Genomic DNA, 20,771 nt, shown 5'->3' on the forward strand with positions numbered 1-20,771 from the left:
GTGTGTTGGTTGATCAGAGAGAAGCAGACATGGCAGCGCCTGTATGACAATGTTATTCTCAAATTCACATTGTCATCGCCATTATCGGCGAGAAATGGCTTTCAAGTGACATTGCTGTCGTTATAATACATTCAATAAATACGATTCATTCCTTGTATATGTGGATAAATGGGCGAATAATGCATCGATTCAGCAATCCGGCCCGCCAAGTAGCCTACTTAATTTTCCTATATCTGGCCCGCCGGCTGGAGAAGTGGCCCGCCCCTGCTCTATAGTTACATGATCGACTCGAATTGAATTTTAAGCCGTCTCCGGTGACGTTATGCGACATCTGCGAGCTGACTCGCTATTAAAGCACCCTTACATGATCATTCGCTAAGTTGTATTGTGGACGACCGGGTTTCACTGCTACCTCTCAATACAATCTGTATTAGTAGTAAAGTCTTGTTATGGATATTGGGCAATAAGCAAGGTACTGCGACTATGCGTTTCGTCCCACTGTGAAACGTTTTTTATCCTCGGAATTGACGAGGAGCTACTGCTAATATAGATATTTGTCGGGGAAAACGATATTGTTCACACAGAGAAAAACAAGAAGAAAGATATCAGCTGGCCTTTTGGGCGTCTAAGTTTTGGGCATCTAAGAAGGCGTGTCGTGAAGTGGGCGGCGACCGTTTTGAGCGTATCATAGGCATCACTTGCCGACGCGAGTAATTAAAAGAAGGTCATTAACACCTTTACGACACCCGCTTGTAAACCGCATGTGGCCCTTTGGTCGAAAAGGTTCCCCCACCATTAACTTCACTTTAATCTTTCGGGTTCTTTTGAAAGAAATGGAAGATTGCTATTTGCATATTCTGGTTAATTACTGCTAAATATCTGAACAGTAAATTCATATTGAAATGAGCCCGGCTCTCATCAGGGGTAGCTTACTCGTCAGGGGTAATCGTCAGCAACTAGTACAGAATTGAAAAGAAAATTGTACATCAACAATCGTATCACCAGCATGAAATTTCGAATAAGATAGCGCTCGATGTACTTGGGGTTATCAACAGAGGTGGTCAGTAACGAAGTACTTCTACTTTTTCGAAGTACTCAAGTAGTTTCCCTCTACTTCGGGTACTTACTCGAGTAGATTTTTTTTTCGTTACTTCTACTTCTACTTCATAATATTTTGTGAACTACTTACTTACTTTTCGCTATTTTCAGTTTGTCAAGTAGAAGTAGTTTGATACCCCAATTAGAAAGATAGCCTAAGGAATTTCGGGGCTGTTTGCACGTAGTACAAACATTTAATTTTCATAAAAGTCATGTAATACCCAGAGATTTCATTGCGCTTCGCGCGCAGTAGATATGGTTTGAGAAATATGTTTTAACGAACGTATCGCTGAATATAATTTGGACACCGGGTTGCGTGGTTCCGCTCACATCGCATTGTCACTTATACCAAATATTTAATCACAGTAAGTATGGCCAATCATAACGTTTGAAACTATTGTTTCGCAATCTAGCAATAACCTATTATATCTAGCAGCCCATGATGTCTCCTAATCTGATTAAGTGGAATTTAACTTTTTTAACGTTAGACCTGTTTTAGCAGACCACCCACCGTTGAAACTTTCTGGACAAAAGACATGAAATATATTTCCGCTTTTTAGAAGTAGTATTTGTATTTTGTTTTCAATTACGAGTATTATACGTTGAGTTCTGATCATAGTTTCAGTTCTTTTGTCTGGAAAACATTCCTGTTGAAGTATAAAACGATCTGCCATATTTTAATCAACATATACTAATCGCGCGAACTGTTAAAGCCGTATCCGACAAAACTTCCCCGTATTGCTCCTCGACTGAACTAGGGGCCTTTATAATTTGGGGGAGGGCACCATGCCATGATATTTTCTAAAACGGGGTGTTCGAGTAAACAAAGAATTAGTATCGCATTCCATATCAATACTAATCATCTACATCCCATGATATGGACGACTACTTATTTTGTCAAAAATTTACACCTCCTGGGATGCATCAATATGAATCAAGCTCTTTACACCTTCTGCATACCTCAATTTGCAGCTTTTGACAGTCCATGCGAACGAATTACGATCTTTTTCAAAACTACTTACTTACTTGAGTAGATTTAAAGTCAGTCAATTCTACTTCTACTTCAAGTAGTTTTGGACTGCTTATGAAAGAAGTACTTCTACTCGTACTTGAGTAGATTATTCCGTCGCTACTTCTAGTTCTACTTGAGTAGCTTTCTTGACTACTTTGACCACCTCTGCATCCACTCACCTGTCCATTACATCGCATTGTGTCTTGCGCATAGCATTGTGCGTCTTGAGCGGATGAAAATCCTCCGAATGCCACCCCATTTTTGTCGCTTGTTTTTTTCTATATTATCTTCTTCATCATCATCATTGGTTTATTAGCAATTTTATCAGTTCAATACACCACAAAAGATGCGATACAATGAAAAGAAAGGAAGATGTCGAAGCGACTAGGAGTTGTCTATGGAATCGGACACCCACCTTGGCCTAGGCGATGTAAAGAGGAGGCATGCACACTGAATGAAAGTAAAGAGGATAGTATAGAAAAGGAAGCGACAAGAAATAGGGCGGCATGTCATGGGAAGCGAGATCGATAGGTCAGTCGTGGTCCGGTAATCTTGAGGATGGACTGTATTTATTTAGTAGTAATTGCTTGTATTTCGACTTGAATGTGTGCATTCAGTGTACATGCCTCCTCTTGACGTCGCCTAGGCCAAGGTGGGTGTCTGATTCCATCGACATCCTCAAGTCACTTCGACACCTTCCTATCTTTTCATTGTATCGCATTTGTGGTGTATTGGACTGATAAAATTGCTAATAAACAAATGATGATGATGAATAAACTACTTTTTTTTAAAAATATTACACGCCGAAAAAATGTGACGACCACCTCGACTTTTATGCGCCCCATGAACACACGTTTTCGTGACAATTCTCGAATCCGAGCGGTCGCTGCGGTACTTTACCGAAAGCACGTGTGTAGATTTCGGCGCATACCGCGATATTGCTTTGGTAGAAGCGGAATGTCTGCTTTCCGGACATTGGTGCGGTTTTCTTGTGCAGTATCAAACCAAGGTTTAAGCGGTAACTTGTCGAAACTAGCCTCCAACCAAGGATTAGTGTTTAGAAGCCTCAAGTTTGCCCCGCCTGCTACACACGCGTCTCGGAGAAGGCTAATTCACGGAACAATACCGCGCGGAAAAGACTATTACAAAATTCTAAACGTGCCCAGGAACGCATCTCAAAAGGACATCAAGAAAGCGTACTACGAATTAGCGAAAAAGTACCACCCTGATACGAACAAAGGCAATACCGAGACACAGCAAAAATTCGCAGAGGTCGCAGAAGCCTACGAAATCTTAGGGGATGATTCTAAAAGACAGCAATACGATACTTTAGGCTCTACTAGCTTCGGGGGAAGTCAGGGTTTCCCGGGAGGTGGATTTACAGGTCAGAATATCGATCCTGAGGAATTATTCCGTAAAATATTCGGAGAATTTGGAGCTAGAGGTGCTTCCGGGGGTGGATTTCGCAATGATTTTCGAGAATATGCGCCTACTGAAGTCAACATGGATTTAAAATTTACGGAAGCGGCCCGCGGAGTGAACAAATCAGTCACTCTCAAATTAATGGATACTTGCGATAAATGTAAAGGTCAAGGTAACGAACCGGGGTCAAAAGTTTCGAGGTGCGGACATTGTGGCGGGTCAGGCATGGAGCAAGTGACCCAGGGACCTTTTGTAATGAGATCCACGTGCCGAAAATGCGGCGGAAACGGTAAAATCGTCACCCACCCTTGCACGAAATGCCGCGGAAAAGGCGAAGTGCTTCAATCAAAGACTATAAATGTGCCAGTGCCGGCTGGTGTTGAAAATAACCAAACCGTGAGAATGCGAGTCGGGACTAGAGAAGTTTTTATTACTTTTCGAGTCGCGCCCAGTCCGATATTTCGTCGACAAGGCTCCGACGTGCATTCTGACGTCACAATATCGATAACCCAAGCGTTGCTAGGCGATGTAATCAAAGTTCCGGGCATTCAAAACGAAATTACGTTAAGAATCCCCGAACTGACTTCGTCCCATCATAAATTCAGGTTCTCCGGTAAAGGTATTAAAAAAATGAACAGTTATGGATTTGGTGATCATTATGTACACGTTAAAATATCGACACCCTCCGCACTTTCTGAAAGACAAAAAAAATTAATTGCAAAATTTTCCAAAAACGACGATGTCACTGATGGTGATGTTGATTATAGTGAAGGCAAGGAGAAGAAAAAAAGTAGTGTTTAAAGTAAAAAAGGCACAGAAATTAGATAATCGAATATGATATATTTATATTGAGGTAAATACGAATATTTTCGATTGACACTCGTCGGGGCAATCGTCAACAACTATTAGAGAATTGAATCTACTATGCTTAGGTCAAGCCATCTTCTCGCCTTGAATATTCGATTTTTCATGCCTGTGATGTCATATTTGGGAGGGATACATATGTCCTCTTTTTTCGAGAAAATCGAAATGTCCTTTGATGACGTCCAAATGTTTTTATTTTCGTAATTCGTCCTCTTTCATTATGTTGAAAAATGGATTGTATTTATGCGAAGGCTGTCGACCCAACCTAAATTGACCTCGACCTAATGGAAGTGATTAATTTTCTTAAATATCCCGTTTTAATGTCTGTGAAAGTTCCTTGTCAAGAGTCTCCTCTTTTTCGCATCTCAAAATATGGTAACCCTCTATTTGGTGCTACAATTGCTGTGATACAATGCCCTCTTCAATTCTCTACTAGTTGCTAACGATTTCCCTTGGTGAGTGTCAGCCGAAAATATCTGGGTCAGTTTCAATATGCATAGTGAATACGGTATAGCATTCAATTGTGTATTGAATTTTTCATACCTCCACCGAAGGGATTATTCAAACACGGGAATTAAGTCTGACAGGTTTAAGCCATCATGATGTGATCCTATATTACCAAGTCTCCCTGTATTTTGAAATGAAATCGCAGGTGTTTAATTACTATATGCGCAATATGGTGCCTTTGTGATTCTGATTTAATAGACGTCGAAGTGGAGTGTCCATTTAACCCTTTTCTGGTTTGATTTTGGACATGTATCGTGTGTTATAACAGTGCTGATTAAATGATATCTTTGCTATCAAATCTGAAAACTTTGTAATACTGATTAGAGCCTGGCCAATATCAGATATTTCAGCCTATACCGATAAAACCAATATATTCAGCCCATATTCAAGAGATATGGCACCTAGCATGGTGCATTTCTAAACCATAACAATATTTATTAGAACGACACATGAAATAAACAAGTGAGGCTGCATCTGAGCACCTGTAAGTTATCAGAAATCAATATTCCCAGCCTACCGTCACAAAAATTCCCGTTGTTTTTAAATCGAATCGCTGATGCCAATGTTTCTTTCAAAGTGTGATATCAGCTCCACATTATTGACACTATCTAGTACACTTGGATGGTTGGTTACATTGTGTATTTTTAGATTATTTGGTGTATATAAATTTAATACCGCATAGATGGAGCAACTTATACCCGTGCCGTGCCGATAATATCGTTCGTTTATCGTATCTGAATGTTCTTTGTTGTATTTAAGATATCTAGCTTCATGATATTGATAGGGCTCGAAAAATGATCATTTGGTAATCTAGGCTATCCTGTTGTATATATAAATCTACCACTGCAAAGCTGGAACAATTTATACCCGTGTCAATGTTTCTCATCACCGAATGTTCTTCGCTTTATTTAAGATTTCTACCTGCATAATATCGATAGATATCTAGCTTCGTAATATCGATATGGCTCGGAAGAAGAAGAGTAAGGCACAAAAGGCGGCCAAAAATAACGCGCTACGAGAGCCTGAAGAATTAGCGAAAGCGCCTCATACCTTTGTAGTACACCGCGGACACGTCGGGACTAACGTCACCGCTTTAACAGAGAATATGCGACAAGTCATGGAGCCTTACACCGCCTCGAATTTAAAGTTGCGCAAAAAGAACGTACTCAAGGACATGGTCGCTATCGCGGGACCTTTGGGAGTCACTAATTTTTTGATGTTCAGTAAAACGCCGGCCGGCACGAATTTAAGGATCGCCAGATTACCACGTGGACCTACGCTGTATTTTAAAGTTTTGAAGTACAGTTTATGCCATGATATTGTGTCTGCGCTTAAAAGACCGCAGACTTTCGAAGGACAGTACAGACACCCTCCTCTTTTGGTGTTAAATAACTTCAAAGACGCGCCCAGCACTGGAAACGATGCGAAAGAAGGGAATTTCGCAGCTAACCCACGGAAATTATGTGTGAGCATGTTTCAAAACATGTTCCCTTCAATTAATATTCACAAAGTGAAGCTAGGGCAAGTAAGCCGCTGTGTGTCTTTTAGTTACGACCGCGAAAAAGATTTGATTGAATTCAGACACTATAATATCGCGGTTAAACCAATGGGTATGAGCAGACGCATGAAAAAGCTCTTAATGCGCAACGAGCTGCCGGATTTGAGTAAATACACGGATATTAGCGAGTTTTTGACTCAAATGCCTGGAGATGGGTCCGCGTCTGAGTCCGAAGCTGAGCTGGATGGCCCCCATAACGAAGTCGAAGTGTCACGCGGTGTTGGGGGTAGGGGTAATATCGTGAATCAGCAAAGCGCGATACGTTTAACGGAGTTAGGACCCCGTTTAACACTACAGCTTGTTAAAATCGAAGATGGCATGTGCGCTGGTGAGGTTTTGTATCACGGACTTGTGGAAAAAACGAAAGAAGAAATAGAAGAGACGTTGAGATTGAAGAAAGAGAAAGAGAAATTGAGGCACAAGCGGAAATGCGAGCAAGCAAGAAACGTCGCCAAAAAAAATCAGGACAAGGCAGACCAGAAGAAAAAGTCCTTGGCCGGGATGAAGCGTGACCGCCCCGACAGCGACGAGAACGACGACTGGTACAGGAAAGAGGTAGGGGAGGAGCCGGACTCGATTTCTGCGGAGGGAAATGCGGGCGGAAAAACCAAAGTTAAAAAATCTGCGAAAGTCGCGCCGCCTCCCCGGAAAACGGCGAAATTCGCGAAGAGCGGGCCGCCGAAAAAGCCTGCGGGCAAGGTTTTAGGGAGAAAAGCGTCGTTTGGTCGTAAAAAATGATGGGACGCGAAAAAATTGGCGAAAGTAGCCAAAATGCGCCCCACTCCAGATAAAAAATCGGTTGTTGGCAAGGTTTGGGTGAAAAATCGTCACTCGTTTGCAAAAAAAGTGATACTAAAATGTAATGTGAAATATTTCATGCGAACCTAGTGATGGGCGAAATCGAATCACCTGTATTTTCTATGATTTCTAATTGCTTGGAATTCGCGTTAGCTTGAAATTCAGCTCAAGGCTGTCTGCAGATGGACACACCATTTCTATCGGCGACAAAGTGACCGTATGTGCTTCTGGTTCAATGAAAACCACTGTGCGCAGTCGGTGCCCGGAATAGGACCGAGCCAAAGGGAGTGATTTGATTCTGAATCGAGTATTCGACTTCGAGTATCACTCGTTATGACGCCATGAGAATTAAAATGGTGCGTAAAGTTTAAATATGTACATTTTGTCAGACCACAATGAAATACCACCAGTTCTACATCACATTGAAGATGCTTTGGTGTTTTTCCGACCATACCTATTTCATTGTGGTTTGTGACATTTGTTATGGCTTGGTCACTGGTCACGACTTGACAGATATGTCATTTCCAGTAACGCGGGTAGCTTTGCACTACATGTTTCGTATGCTGTGATACGACCAATCGAGGTCTTCCACAGTGGAAAACTATTTCGGAACTATAATACTGGTTGATCAATCGACTTTTAGTAACAAGGATCGTGTAATTTCATTACTTGTAAGAATAAATAAATACTCGATTCAGATTCAAGCACTCGAATCATGCTTAGCTCTAGTCGCTGCATTTCAATGATTCTGGTTTAGATCATTTTTCGTTTCTATAAATTGTCGACACTTTTAGCAATGCTTGTTGAGACCAGTCACACTGCCCGCATTGATACGTCAAATTTGCTGTTATTTGTGAATTGCTGCGAATAAACGAAATATAGATCGATTTGGTTTTGTCAGGAAGTCGTTTGTTTAGAGCAGTGTTGGGGTTACTCGAGTCAGCTTTTTTGTATGTCCTGTGACTCGTAGTATAATGGTAATTTGCGAGTCAATTTCAAGTAATCAGTAGGGCAAGTTTTTGTTGCAGTCAAATCCGTGGAAAGTTGCATTTATTCTTCACAAAAGTAGCACTAAAAGCCCACATTTTGGTCGGTTGACTAGAAATTTAAAACAAAAGGCGAACTTTCCGGCTCAGCTCTCGAAATACCCGTTACTTCAGTCTGATTTACGGTATTTCAGTCGAATAATCATGTGATCTATTTACATATACTGCCATATATATCCGGAAAAAAGTTGGTAGCATGAAAAATCGAAAAAACTTGCAAATTGTTTCATGTAAAATCGAAAAAGTTTCATGTAAAAAATATATACCAAAGTTGCACTATAAGATTTCTTCAAACAGCTTAAAACAACATTCTACATAACTTGCGAGTATTTGGGAAACTGTAAAAAAAGTTGCCCTAGTGATCAGTGTTGACAAGGGTTACCATACGTCCTCCAGGAGGATTTGTCCCCCTTTTTCAGGTTTTTGAAAATTCGTCCTCCTTTACAGCGTCCTGAGCTAAGATAGTCGGGTGAAAATGGGCGTAAATGGCGCTAAATAGGAAACTGTGGTCCCAACAATAGTGACGACGTTTGTGACTTGTAGGCTGCATGTTCGGACTGTTCACGATGTGCCGGCATAGGTGTTCAGTAGGGTTGTTCAAAAATAACTTTTTCCGAATCCCGGGGACTCACTGATTAAATTGTTAATTTGTTTGGTTTCTTAAAAAAAAAACTGCACACCAAATTTGGCTTCATTCCCACCAGTAGAGGCTGGCGCAGAGTCAATTTATTTTGTTGAATATCAGATTGATTATATGATGGGTGGGCATGGGCATTCTGGGCAATTACTTTTTCCGCCCAAGCCGCAGGAAAAGCAGAAATACGTTGGCGGGTCGAGAAAAATATTTTAACTACGGTATATTTGAAACTCATTTTTAACCCACAGACATTAAAACGTATTTACTTAGGATACTATTAATATTCGTCAGATTACACAATGTACAACGCGATATACAAGTGCTGCGGAGGTTTATCTAGGCTCCTCCTCGCCATCTCAAGTCGCCGCTACAAGTCGGCAGATACGATTCAAAAATAAGGAATATCGGCCTGGTGTAAATGATCATAGCAGTCGACAAACACCACAAAAACAATACACAAGACACGCAATGCGATGTAATGAACAGATAGGAGAATGCCGAACCACCATTTTCGGTCTCTTAGACTGGCATCCATCTCGGCCCCGTTAATCTTTCTTCGTCGCTATTTCTTGATCTTTTCTTCCTCCATCGGGTCTTTTTTACTGGGCTGGTGAGTTAAAATGCGTCATGCTTATATAACCATTGCTTTGAATTATAACGGCGAACAAATATTATTATTTTTTGTTATGTCACTATCTCATTGCCTAATATCAGTGGCGGCTCGTCCTATAGGGCAACTGGGGCATTGCCCCACCTAAAATTCTGTTCAATAACAATTTAACCATTTATAGACGCACAGCGCTCAATATATACCGAGATCACAGCGAAACCCGCGTTCTTCTTGTGCTTTCGCTTGCAAATGCCCATACATAGCGAAGTCTCTGCGAAAATCGAATTCTCTTCTGTGTTTTCGCTTTGTGAATGCCTAGCCGGGGCTTGCCCCGGTAGCGCTCATAACAAGCTTTCACTATCTATTCTCTCAAAGCCGCGCACAATTAAGAAACGGTGATATACTCTCTCCTATTCGTAAAATGGCCGAGCAACCGGGGCATATATGCCTGTCGCCCCTAAGGTGTGATGTAACAATCGTATCTATATCTGAACTCGGATACCGTGATATGCGTTGAGTCGACCTTTGCTGGTATAGGTCGATTTTGATGGTGTTTCACACCATGAAAACTCTTGAAACTTGGTATGTCGTCGTGATGGTGGTATTTAACACTGCCCCAAGTTTCAGGGTTTCTACTTAAAGTTTAGGGTAGTAATTCCGTTTCCGAAGTTGCGTGTGTGCTGATCCGTCATGTATCGCAAACAGATTTTACTCAAAAGCCGGTATTGGTATCCATTGATTTTGACGATGTTCAATACTGAGATCGGTTATTAAATTTGGCACGGTAAGTCTTGATGTTAGTATCGAACGCTGTACCAAGTTTTAAGTTTGTCACTGAACTGTGTTAGTGGTAATTTCGTTTCCTAATTCTAGTGAGAGCTGACTCGTCATTTATCGCTAACAGATTATACGCAAAGCCGGTATTGGTATCTATTGATTTTAACGGTGCTCCTTACCTAGATCCGTCATAAGCTTTTGCACGGTATGTCTTGGTTTTAGTATCGAACGCTGTGCCAAGTCTCAAGGTTGACACTCAGTGATTAGGGCAGTAATTTCGTTATCAAGGTCGAGTATGGTAGAGATGTGCTCCGATCTGACACTTTAGCATACAACGCATTGCGGATTTCACGCAAAAGCCGGTGTATCTGCGGTAACGTTAACTTAGATGATGATATCATTCTCAGTTTGCATTCGAATATTTACTTTGATATTATATTCTCCAATGTCAACTTCACCGTGAAATTGTGGCCTTCAAGCCATTTGCTCACAACCCCCTGCTGTCAAGCGCGATAGCTATTTCGTTTTCGATGGCGGCTAACAGCTGATCACTTGATCAGCCTATTCCTCAGTAAATTTTGCGCAAAATTCGGTGTTGGTCTGTTCGCATTAATTTTGACAGTGTACCATACCGAAAAGAGCCATGAGACCACTTCTCGATGATGTCATGTAACAGTGTACTGAGTTTAAAGCTTTCATCCACGTATTTATTCGGTAATATATTTTCCAAAGGCGATTTCGCAGCAGACCTATAGACAGTAATAAAGCCGTATGTGTCGTGTTACAGTCTCCAGTTTCAAGGCCAAAATCTCCTATGCAGTACCGAGACCGAATTTCCGAGGCTGCTATTCTTAGTTCTTCAGAATGATGTTTTGGATTCAATATGACAGGCCCAATCTATGAGATAACAATTGCGTATTTATCCGAACTCGTTGACCTTTCCAGTTAGGCTTACGTTATCTCTCGAGTTCTAGTCATTTCCAGGTCTAGTGCGAACATGAACCGTGTTGAATCTCTGTTCCGTACGCCGTTTACGCAGTTACCACACTTCAAGTCACAGCTCACCGGCGGACCTCTCGTGGAACATACGTTAAAACCACTGCTGCCGGCAAATTCATGTTACCGTACCATCATTAAGTTACTTGTTTACGTTGGAAAACGCCATTGTGACGTCATCTTAATAAAAAGTCGCTTGAGCCCTTGCCCCACCACCCGATATTGTCACGAGCCGCCACTGCCTAATATCAATATATTCACAGAGCAGCATGTATTAATAATAACAATGTAATTTACTACGGCTTTCAATTTAGTTAACATATTTGACTCGGCCCGCTAACGTATTTTCTGCTTTTGATTTGACCTGTGGGAAAAATAATTGCCCAATCCTGCGTTACAATCTCAAAGTCCGATTCCCCACTGCAAATTCTAAAATCCCCCATGATTGTGGAATTCTTCCAGTTGAGAACCATAACACTGTGTCTTTATTCACTGTCACTGTCAGCCGACCCATTGGCATTAAGAGAAGAATTGGAAAGTGATGCCATTGACTCAGTTGACAGCTTTACAGCCTTTCGAGCGGGCGATTTTAGTTCGTCCGAGTCATCATCACTTTCGCGATCCATCTTTGTTGCGTTCTTTGTTGCCGCGTGTGGTTTCAGTTCCGCTCTCTCCTGATTTCCTTTTAAGATGATTTCTTGTTGCTCGTCACGGAATTGATTTTCAGATTGGTTGGTTTTGGTCGGACCAATTTCCTGCTGCGATGTCGCCGTCTGAGTTTCTTGCTCCGGAGATTCGTGCGACTCTTTCCCTGCGTCATCATTGTCACGAGCATCTTGCTGCCTCACAGTATCTTTCTGGCTATCTTCTATCGCTTTCTTCGATATTTTCCTCGTTTGGCATTGACTAGCCACTCTGGACAGGTGCCCAGGTTCGTTACAGAATGCACACGTCTGTATCTGCCCGATATATCCCACATTGATTCTAGTGGAGCCGATTGTGATGTAGCTCTTGATCGGGTTTCGTTCCAGGGTCTCTTTGTTCAGTAGAATGCTTCTGATTCCGTTTTTGATTCCTAGCTGGTTTTTGTGATGTGTTATTCCATTAATTTTTCCGTGACGTTCTTCAATGTATTTCTTTATACACTCGTCTCTCATTCGAATCGGTACCCAGTGCAGGAAGACTGATATCATATCGCTAACGTAAAGTTGGGGACCCGGTAATAATATTCCTTGGCCTTTCAGTTCGTGGATTCCCCGATTTGCCTCCACGGCATTTCTTCTTTGATCAAAAGTGAGATGTACCTGTCCGCTAGGATATTGTACAACTCCTTCGAGCGCCTTTATGTCGATACCTGCTATTCTTAAAACCTCTAAGAAGTCCTTTTGCTCTGGGGCCTTGGGGAAAGATAGAATCAGATCACACGTTCTGTCGACAACATCAGATACTGTGGCTGTAGACCCTGTCCTAGCAATTGTCGATGTTTTCAGGGCCGCGTCACTTTTCACATTGTCATCCGCCATGTCTCTCGTCAAATCTACTCCCCCTCGAACACAGTAAAATGCGGAAATGATATACTTTGTTCGTGGTATGAAGAGAATGCCTATAGCCTGCGATGAAACCTTTTATGGTCGGCTTATCGCAGCGTGCCGTTATCGATCCCCTCTCGTATTCACAAATCGATGTGGTAAGGTTCTATTTGGGTCATCATCATCATTGGTTTATTAGCAATTTTATCCGTTCAATACACCACAAAAATGCGATACAATAATGAAAAGACAGGAAGATGTCGAAGCGACTTGTTATGTTATGTTATGTTGGAGTAGTCTATGGAATCAGACACCCACCTTGGCCAAGGCGATGTAAAGAGGAGGCATGCACACTGAATGATATCGGGTTCAGCCCGATATCCATAAAGACGAGTCTTTAGGAGAGCTACCAACACTTTATCGAGCTGGCCCAACACAGACCACCAGAACCTAGACGGGGCCTATAGCGCCTAGGCCGCCCTACAAATATTTAATGGCATGATTTCTTGCTAGAAGTACATGTTAAAATGCTATTTGGTATATGGATTGTGTGGGTTTTCGACGATACTTCTCCAGATAAAGCAGCGCATGTCCTGCATATGCAATGACACGCGACTGGCACTTTACAACACCAAACTATAGCAACATATTGTCACAGTCACAGTAAAACAAGCTCAACCATCACATTAACGGAAGATTTATTAATATGGTTACCATGCGTTCTCTTTGCATATTTACTTGTCCACTATGATATATTTTATAACTTGCAAAAAGTGTCCACTTTTTCGGGTCCTGAAATATGGTAAGCGGTTTTCTAAAACGTTCGTTTTTACCGTTTACATCATCATCATCATCATCATCATCATCATCATCATCATCATCATCATCATCATCATCATCATTGGTTTATTAGCAATTATATCAGTTCCATACACCACAAAAATGCGATTAATGAGAAGATAGCAAGGTGTCGAAGCGACTTGGAGTAGTCTAAGGAATCAGACACCTCCCTTGGCCTGGGCAATGTAAAGAGGACGCATCCACAAATGCACACTATGAAAAGTAAAAGAAGATAGTATTGAAAAAAGCAAGCGACAAAATTGAAGTGGCATATGTTATGTAAGGCGAGATCGATAGGTCAGGTCGTAGTCCGGTAATCTTCATTTCAATCGATAATAATAAATACTATAATCGTCAGATTATATTTTCATCTGCTCAACACTCTCACGGAGTGTAAAATTATCGAATGTTTACATTCGATAATAATGCTCTACACATGACACCATGCGACGTAATGGACAGATAGTACGATGCCAAAGCGACCAGTTGCGGTCTCTCGACTTGGCATACAACTCGGCCTAGTGCCCGACGATGTCACTGTCGAATGTTACATTCGATAATGTCACAGGCTTTCGGTGGTAATCTTTATTCGTCGGTCCTTTTAGTCGCTTCCGTCTTTCTTTCATTTTTCATCGGGTATTTTTTCTGTGGATCTTTAGCCAGCCCACGAACACAGCAACACGGGGGACCAGAATAACCTCAGACGGCGGGACTTGAACCCGGGCGTCCCGCGTAGATAGCGGCGACGCTGACCACTGCGCTCCCTCCCTCCACAAAGCTTGTCTTGGTCGCTGCCTCCCGAGCAGAGTACGTATACAGCCAGGGTTGTAATGACTCGAGTCATGACTCGACTCGAGTCACGATTTTCTGATGACTCGATTTGACTCGAGTCATTTTCTCAAAATACGGAAATGACTCGACTCGACTCGAGTCAATCTGTGTATTGACTCGACTTGGACTCGGGTCATTGCGCAAGACTCGAACCAAGTCATATGACTCGAGACTCAGACGGCCATGACCGACATTTCATTGTAATTTCGAAGAGAAGTAAAGTAACCCCACTCTTGGGATTTGGTCTATTGGTACTGGTACTTGAGAATGCGACCAGAAACTGCTAAAAGTGAGGAAAATTGGTATATTATGAATGCGAACCATTCGATATCACCAAACAGAGTTATAAAAAGTGGGTTTAACATTACTTTAACTGGAAACTGAGCAGTCAACACAATGACTTGGACTCGAACTCGAGTCATGATACCATGACTCGGACTCGACCCTCTGCTCGATGACTTGGACTCGGACTTGAGTCGGTGGTGAAGTGAAAATTACTCGACTTGACTCGAGTCAAAACTATAAAAGTGAGATTGACTTGTGACTCGGAGCCACGTGATTTGGTTACAACCCTGCGTACAGCTTGATGAAGTAGCCTTTGTTGTTGATGGCAACTAGCAGGGCTGCCGAAATACGCTCTCCCTTAGCCGATGGTCTTTGTGTTTTTGGCATGATACCGATTCAAATTATACTCCTGCTCGCCACAAACTAAAAGGACGGGTTCACCCCGACTCCAGTAAATAAATATTTGGTGCTCCAAATCATCTTGGAATTTCGCCCGTCGCCCCCCCCCCCCAACTTTCTTTTTCGACATGCCCGTACGTTCATCGTTCGACTACGATTGACTTCTTTTATGAATCAGGGATTTGGAAACATATCACGTACCAATTTGAAGCTCAGAGTGTTTAAATGTGCCAATGGCAACAAAGAAGGTTTGTACGAAACTATATAGAAACACTGACTTCAATTGTAGAAAGACCGCGGCTTCAAAAAAGATCAACATCGAAAAGAACTGTGACATCGGACACTTTAAGCCGAGGTGGATGTTAGAGTAAAGGATCGCTACTGACGCGTGTCGTTCGACATCCACCTATCTGTTCGTTACATCATAGTGTCATAGTTATGGAGATTGGCATTGTGACGCAACAATGCTGTCTGGCGAAACGAGAGAGTAGATCAGGACGTAACAATGCTGTCTGGCGAAACGAGAGAGTAGCTCAAGAGAAAAAGAGCCAGACACCATTGTTGCGTCACAATGCCAACCTCCATAACAATGAAAAATTCGAGGCTGATTGTGGGAGTTCCAGGGAAACGAGCGGAATAAAATTTATATTTTCGTAATTAGGGGAGAGTCACATTTCGATTGATACCCGTTTTACCAAATTTAATGCTCGGCCAGCCGGTCAAAAATGACCGTCAAATTGCCTGTAGCCAAATGGAAATTATGACGTGATACAATTTCACTGAGGCGTGAGATTTGCTTGTGTCGACACCATATAGGACACAATGGTTACATCGCATTGTGTCTTATGGCATAGTACATTGTGTGTGACTTGTTCAGATGAAAATTATAACCCAATGATTGTTGTCATGGCACACTTTGCTACACTGGCTAATTGCGGCACATGAATAAACACTTAAACAGGCTTAACATTCATAAGTTACAGGTCTTATGTTATGTATTTCAACTTTTCGCGGGCCGCCCACTGACCGGTCTGATCTAAATCGAGAGAATATAAGTTCTACTTCTATATTACTCGTCAGCAATTGTGACGAGTTTAAATTGTATCTTATGGATGTGTAGGTTGGTAGCAGACATGGGGTGATTACTTTATGAATGTAATCGATTGCGATTACGATTACTTCGGAATCACGCGATTACGATTACGATTACGATTACAGCAAAATCAGGAAGTAGTCGATTACGATTACGATTACATTGAAAAAGTAATCACGATTACTCACGATTACATTTGTTTTGCTTAGGACTATAATCTTAAATGATATATGGGAAGCAGCACCGTAACTGCCGCACCCCAAACCCCCCAATTGGGGGGGGCCGAGCTCGAAGGGGGCCCAAAAATTATTTCGTGAATTAGCATAAATCATAGAGTATTCTTTGAAAATTTATGCAATCTTTTCAAAATTTTTTCGCGCTGGGCGCGAATTCGAGTAGCCATTTATCTATATTATTGGGTATTGGCCATTACCGCGCCACGACCCACCAAGACATACAATCAAGTTTTAGGCCATATAACATGCGACTCCAAGAAGTGTGCCAGAACGATCGGCAGCGAGAAAAGCTTGGCCGAAAAGGTCTATGCCATTATGCAGACCGAAGACTTCGTTATCTATACAAAATACATATAGGTTTAATTGTCCATAGACGCCTAAATGATTGGCGCCGAATGTTCCTGTCTTTGCAATCTAAACCTCACAAGACAAATACCATCCCGCTGGGAAAAATTTTATGCCAGTGAAGAAATACTAATTTGAAATCGTGTGCTGCGTCTCTTAGCTTAGAAGCCTTCGTTTGGACGATTCTATATTTTTTGATATAGCAGACTGGGATTCACGAAATAACATCATGTAACGAAGTCATATCAACGGGTCCGCCCGCCCGAAGATGTTTAATCATTATTTACGGGCCCTACCGTTTTCAAGACACTTCACTCAGCTCTACTGGTAAATCTAATTACGTGAGTAGAGAGGACAATAAATTGATAGCATAATATATAGGTAATCGCCGATCTGATTAACCGATTTTATCATAAATTATCGGAAATTTTCGCGCTTCGCGCTGGCTCACAATACAGTACAGATAATTTCGTGACAAACGCGAACAAAGTGATGGGGGGTCGTTTTATCACCCTATGGGAGCCCAAGGCCCACGTTTTTTGGGGGCCTGACGAGGTGCTGTTTCGTTGCTACCAACGGGTATACCGTATACGCCCAAAGATGTTTAATTATTATTGAGTGGTCCTACCTTTTCAAACACACCTCACTTAGCTCTACCGGCAAATCTGATTACGTGAGCAGAGAGAAGATAAAAATTGATAACAATTTATGCAATTCTCGATCGTACTGATCGATGAAATTATGAATTCTTGAAATTTCCCGCGCTTCGCGCGATTAGGCAACAAAAGCTGACCCAATAAACAAAATCCCATGAATATGATGATCGTCGGAGGGGGGTCTGGGGGGCGAAGCCCCCCAGAAGTTCGGCCTATAACCCTATGGGGGGCCCAAAACCTAAGTTTTGGGGGGGCCTGACGAAGTGCTGTTACGGCCCTGATGGGAAGGCAATACAAGGATTGCGATGAAAAGGCTTGATGAGATATCAACTTTCTTCATACATCTTGCGTCATTTGCTTATTACGTCATAATATATCAATTGCACAACTTTATAGTGCATGATTTATCGCATCCAACGATTTGCATTATTGCCAGGTCTTTACCTGCCGCTCCCCTAATTCCTTAATAGAGTGGGGAGCGTGCTCGAAAGGGACTCAAAATCATTTCGTAAACCAACATATATTATAGAGCATTTTCGAGAATTTAATTAATTCTTGTAAATGTTTTTCGAGCTTTGCGATTCAAAATATCTCTAGTACAGGGGTCACCAACGCGGACCAAATGAGTCGTCCGCGGTCGCTGTAGTAGTGGTGGCTTTTGGGGTGGGCGAGGTGGGCGGCCGCCAGGGGGGGCTGGCCGAAGGGCTCCCTTATTTGGATTATGCGCTTTTTTCAGGGATAATAACGAATAAACATGGAAATCCGTGTAAGGCAAGAATAGGATTCCGTACAGATGTGTCAATCATCATCAAATCTCTGCATTTGTTAGAAACGTACCATATGCCGATAATCATCACGTCTCTGCATGCGGTAGAATTACTTAGTTTTAATGTCGTCTATCTTTGCACACATGAAAAAATAGACATGGCCGAATCCAGCACCTGGCCAAACCTTGATAGATAGATAATAATAACAGATGCGAAAGAGGGGTCTGGGGGGCGAAGCCCCCCATAAGTTACGGATAGATAGTTACGGCGGCCCCCGGTAAGTCTCGCCCAGCCCCCAGCCCCCCTGCGCTGTAGCAAATATTCAAATGAGAGATTTGATAGTTGAAGCTCGTTTCATATGAGCAGCATTTGAACATGGGTCGGCCGACGCCAAGAAACATATGAACGCAGTCGCTCGGGGCATTGCTTGTCTTCGCCCACGCGGCGGCTCAACGGGAATCTATATAGTTAATATTCCCGAGTCTAGACGCGGAGATCGGCGCTTCTGCGCGCACTGCAGCAACGCAACTGAGCTTGGAGGAGCTGGTGTGAGTCCCTGCGAGTGAGCGTTTTTTTCTTGGTAAGGGGCGGAAACCCGGCCCAGTGCTCTGATTGTCTTACTCTAAGTGAAGAAGTCCAACTGAACATGGATAAACGACGGGACTAGGCTACGTGGTAACCCGTCGGTCGTCGCAATAATCCATACACATTACACAAGAAGTAGCTTTTTGTTTCAAAGCAGTTGGTGACCCCTGCTCCAGTAGATAGCTGGGTTTGAAATGCATACCTGTTCCCCTCAAGAAAAAACATACATAGGCTATATTTTATGGGAACAGGCATTTCGTAGCCGGTCATTACCGCGCCACGATCCCACAACACACCAAAACATATAAGCAGTTTCGGCCAACACGCAACTCCACGGGATGTGATACCAAAGAAATACCTTGGCCGAAACTTAGGGTATTTTATTGTCAATAGCCGCGCTGAGTGGGCGGGACTAATAACTCCTGTCCTTCCAATCTGGTCCCACAATGCAAATGTCACCCGGCGCATCCACAAAGGAATAAAGCCATGACAATTTGTGTGTGCGTCTCACAAAAGATATTCTTTTAGTCTGCTACGTTTGGGCGAGTACAATATCTTGTGATTATACAACGGACTGGAGGTCGCGAATTAACAACATACAGTAATTATAACAACATACCAGATGCTATGAATATGAATTACGTGCCCCAGCATTACAGGTAAATCTGACACTCGGGGCTCAGAGAGGTTATAATAAATGAATAGTAATATAATGCAATTACCAATATTATTGACGAAATTCACTTTTGAAAGTTGACCAACGGTTGAACAGGGGAATTGCTGTTTTGGCTGAATTGCTGATTCTAGCTACAACCCACGCTAACATGTCAGGCTATATAAGCGGATGGTTATGGCGGCAGGTCCAAATGCTAAGTAACGAACTGTGAAATAACGATTGACGCCCGTTTCAAGTAGTTATATGAGAATAAGATATGGTTAACATAAAAATTCTGCCTTCAACTTAATACATATACAGCGAGCTGCTGTTTCGAGAAACGGCTAAGCACGGCTAGGTTATGATATATATCAGCAGCTGTTTATTTGTAATGCTTCGTTGTGGAAACTGCAATGTCTTATTCGACGAGTACAAAATTCCGAATCTTCGTCAGGGGTACGTGCGTACGTAGGCCTCCTGCTCGCCAAGCAGCAATGGCAAACTGCGTTTAACCCTTTTGAAATCGGGTCAGTTTTCGCGAAACTGACCATCACTTTTCAAATTCATACCGTGACCTCACCGAGACTCGAATCTGGTCTGTTCCAGTTTAAAAGTGGGCGGAGTATAGCACTCTACCGTTTCTGCCATCGATCGGCACCCCATGACATGTCTAGTTTTTTTCTTAAAGGACTAAATAAACAAAACTTTTCTCTAAAAAATCTCTCTCTCTATCTCATTTTCCATGGCATTACCCCAGGATGGCGTCAGAGAGTTCAAAATGACGCTTCAGTGCGTAGCCGTCGTTGCCAGGTTTCGAACAAGCCGTCAACCATGGCCGTTAACCGCGCGGCTCTCCAGATATCGGAAAATCCAAAATACATGAAAAATTTACATATGGGCGTGGTCAGTGAGTGGTCATAATGGTCAAGTTCAAGATAAATACCAAATCGGACCCCTAACGTCCAGTTTATTGCCTGAAACAACGCAGAATACTTTCTCTTGTCATACCCAACCATTTGCATCCATAGTAAACCAGTTTATGACTCATATTCCGTCACAAACTTGGACTTGAACTTGAATATGTACTTGAAAATCACCGAAGCGTGACCACAATTACCAAACCCCCTCAGAAAATATCCCACAACAAGGTTTGATGTTTGAAACGGTGAAAAATTACACAGAATACCGTACAAGTTCACTTCCGATGTTCTGGCAGAATTGCTGA

The 20,771-nt window shown here is 42.3% G+C and overlaps 4 protein-coding genes across 5 annotated transcripts in view; 3 read left to right on the forward strand and 1 right to left on the reverse strand.

Moving 5' to 3' along the window:
* Positions 1 to 20,771, forward strand: part of LOC145436463 (putative mitochondrial import inner membrane translocase subunit Tim8 A-B) — a 246,314-nt gene that overhangs the window by 125,389 nt on the left and 100,154 nt on the right. The window lies entirely within an intron of this gene.
* On the forward strand, positions 2,925 to 5,817 carry LOC145436433 (dnaJ homolog subfamily A member 3, mitochondrial-like). The gene has a single exon (XM_080313779.1). The coding sequence runs from the start codon at positions 2,945 to 2,947 to the stop codon at positions 4,331 to 4,333; it is 1,389 nt and encodes a 462-aa protein (XP_080169905.1). The 5' UTR covers positions 2,925 to 2,944; the 3' UTR covers positions 4,334 to 5,817.
* Positions 5,860 to 8,146, forward strand: LOC145436434 (suppressor of SWI4 1 homolog). The gene has a single exon (XM_080313780.1). It carries the CDS (start codon positions 5,865 to 5,867, stop codon positions 7,197 to 7,199), a length of 1,335 nt encoding a protein of 444 aa, XP_080169906.1. The 5' UTR covers positions 5,860 to 5,864; the 3' UTR covers positions 7,200 to 8,146.
* Positions 11,568 to 12,991, reverse strand: LOC145436435 (uncharacterized). Its single transcript, XM_080313781.1, has one exon. The coding sequence runs from the start codon at positions 12,846 to 12,848 to the stop codon at positions 11,811 to 11,813; it is 1,038 nt and encodes a 345-aa protein (XP_080169907.1). The 5' UTR covers positions 12,849 to 12,991; the 3' UTR covers positions 11,568 to 11,810.

Source organism: Botryllus schlosseri, chromosome 3 (genome assembly GCF_051294905.1).
Source record: "Botryllus schlosseri isolate E-star chromosome 3, Bs_hap1, whole genome shotgun sequence".
NCBI lineage: Eukaryota > Metazoa > Chordata > Ascidiacea > Stolidobranchia > Styelidae > Botryllus > Botryllus schlosseri.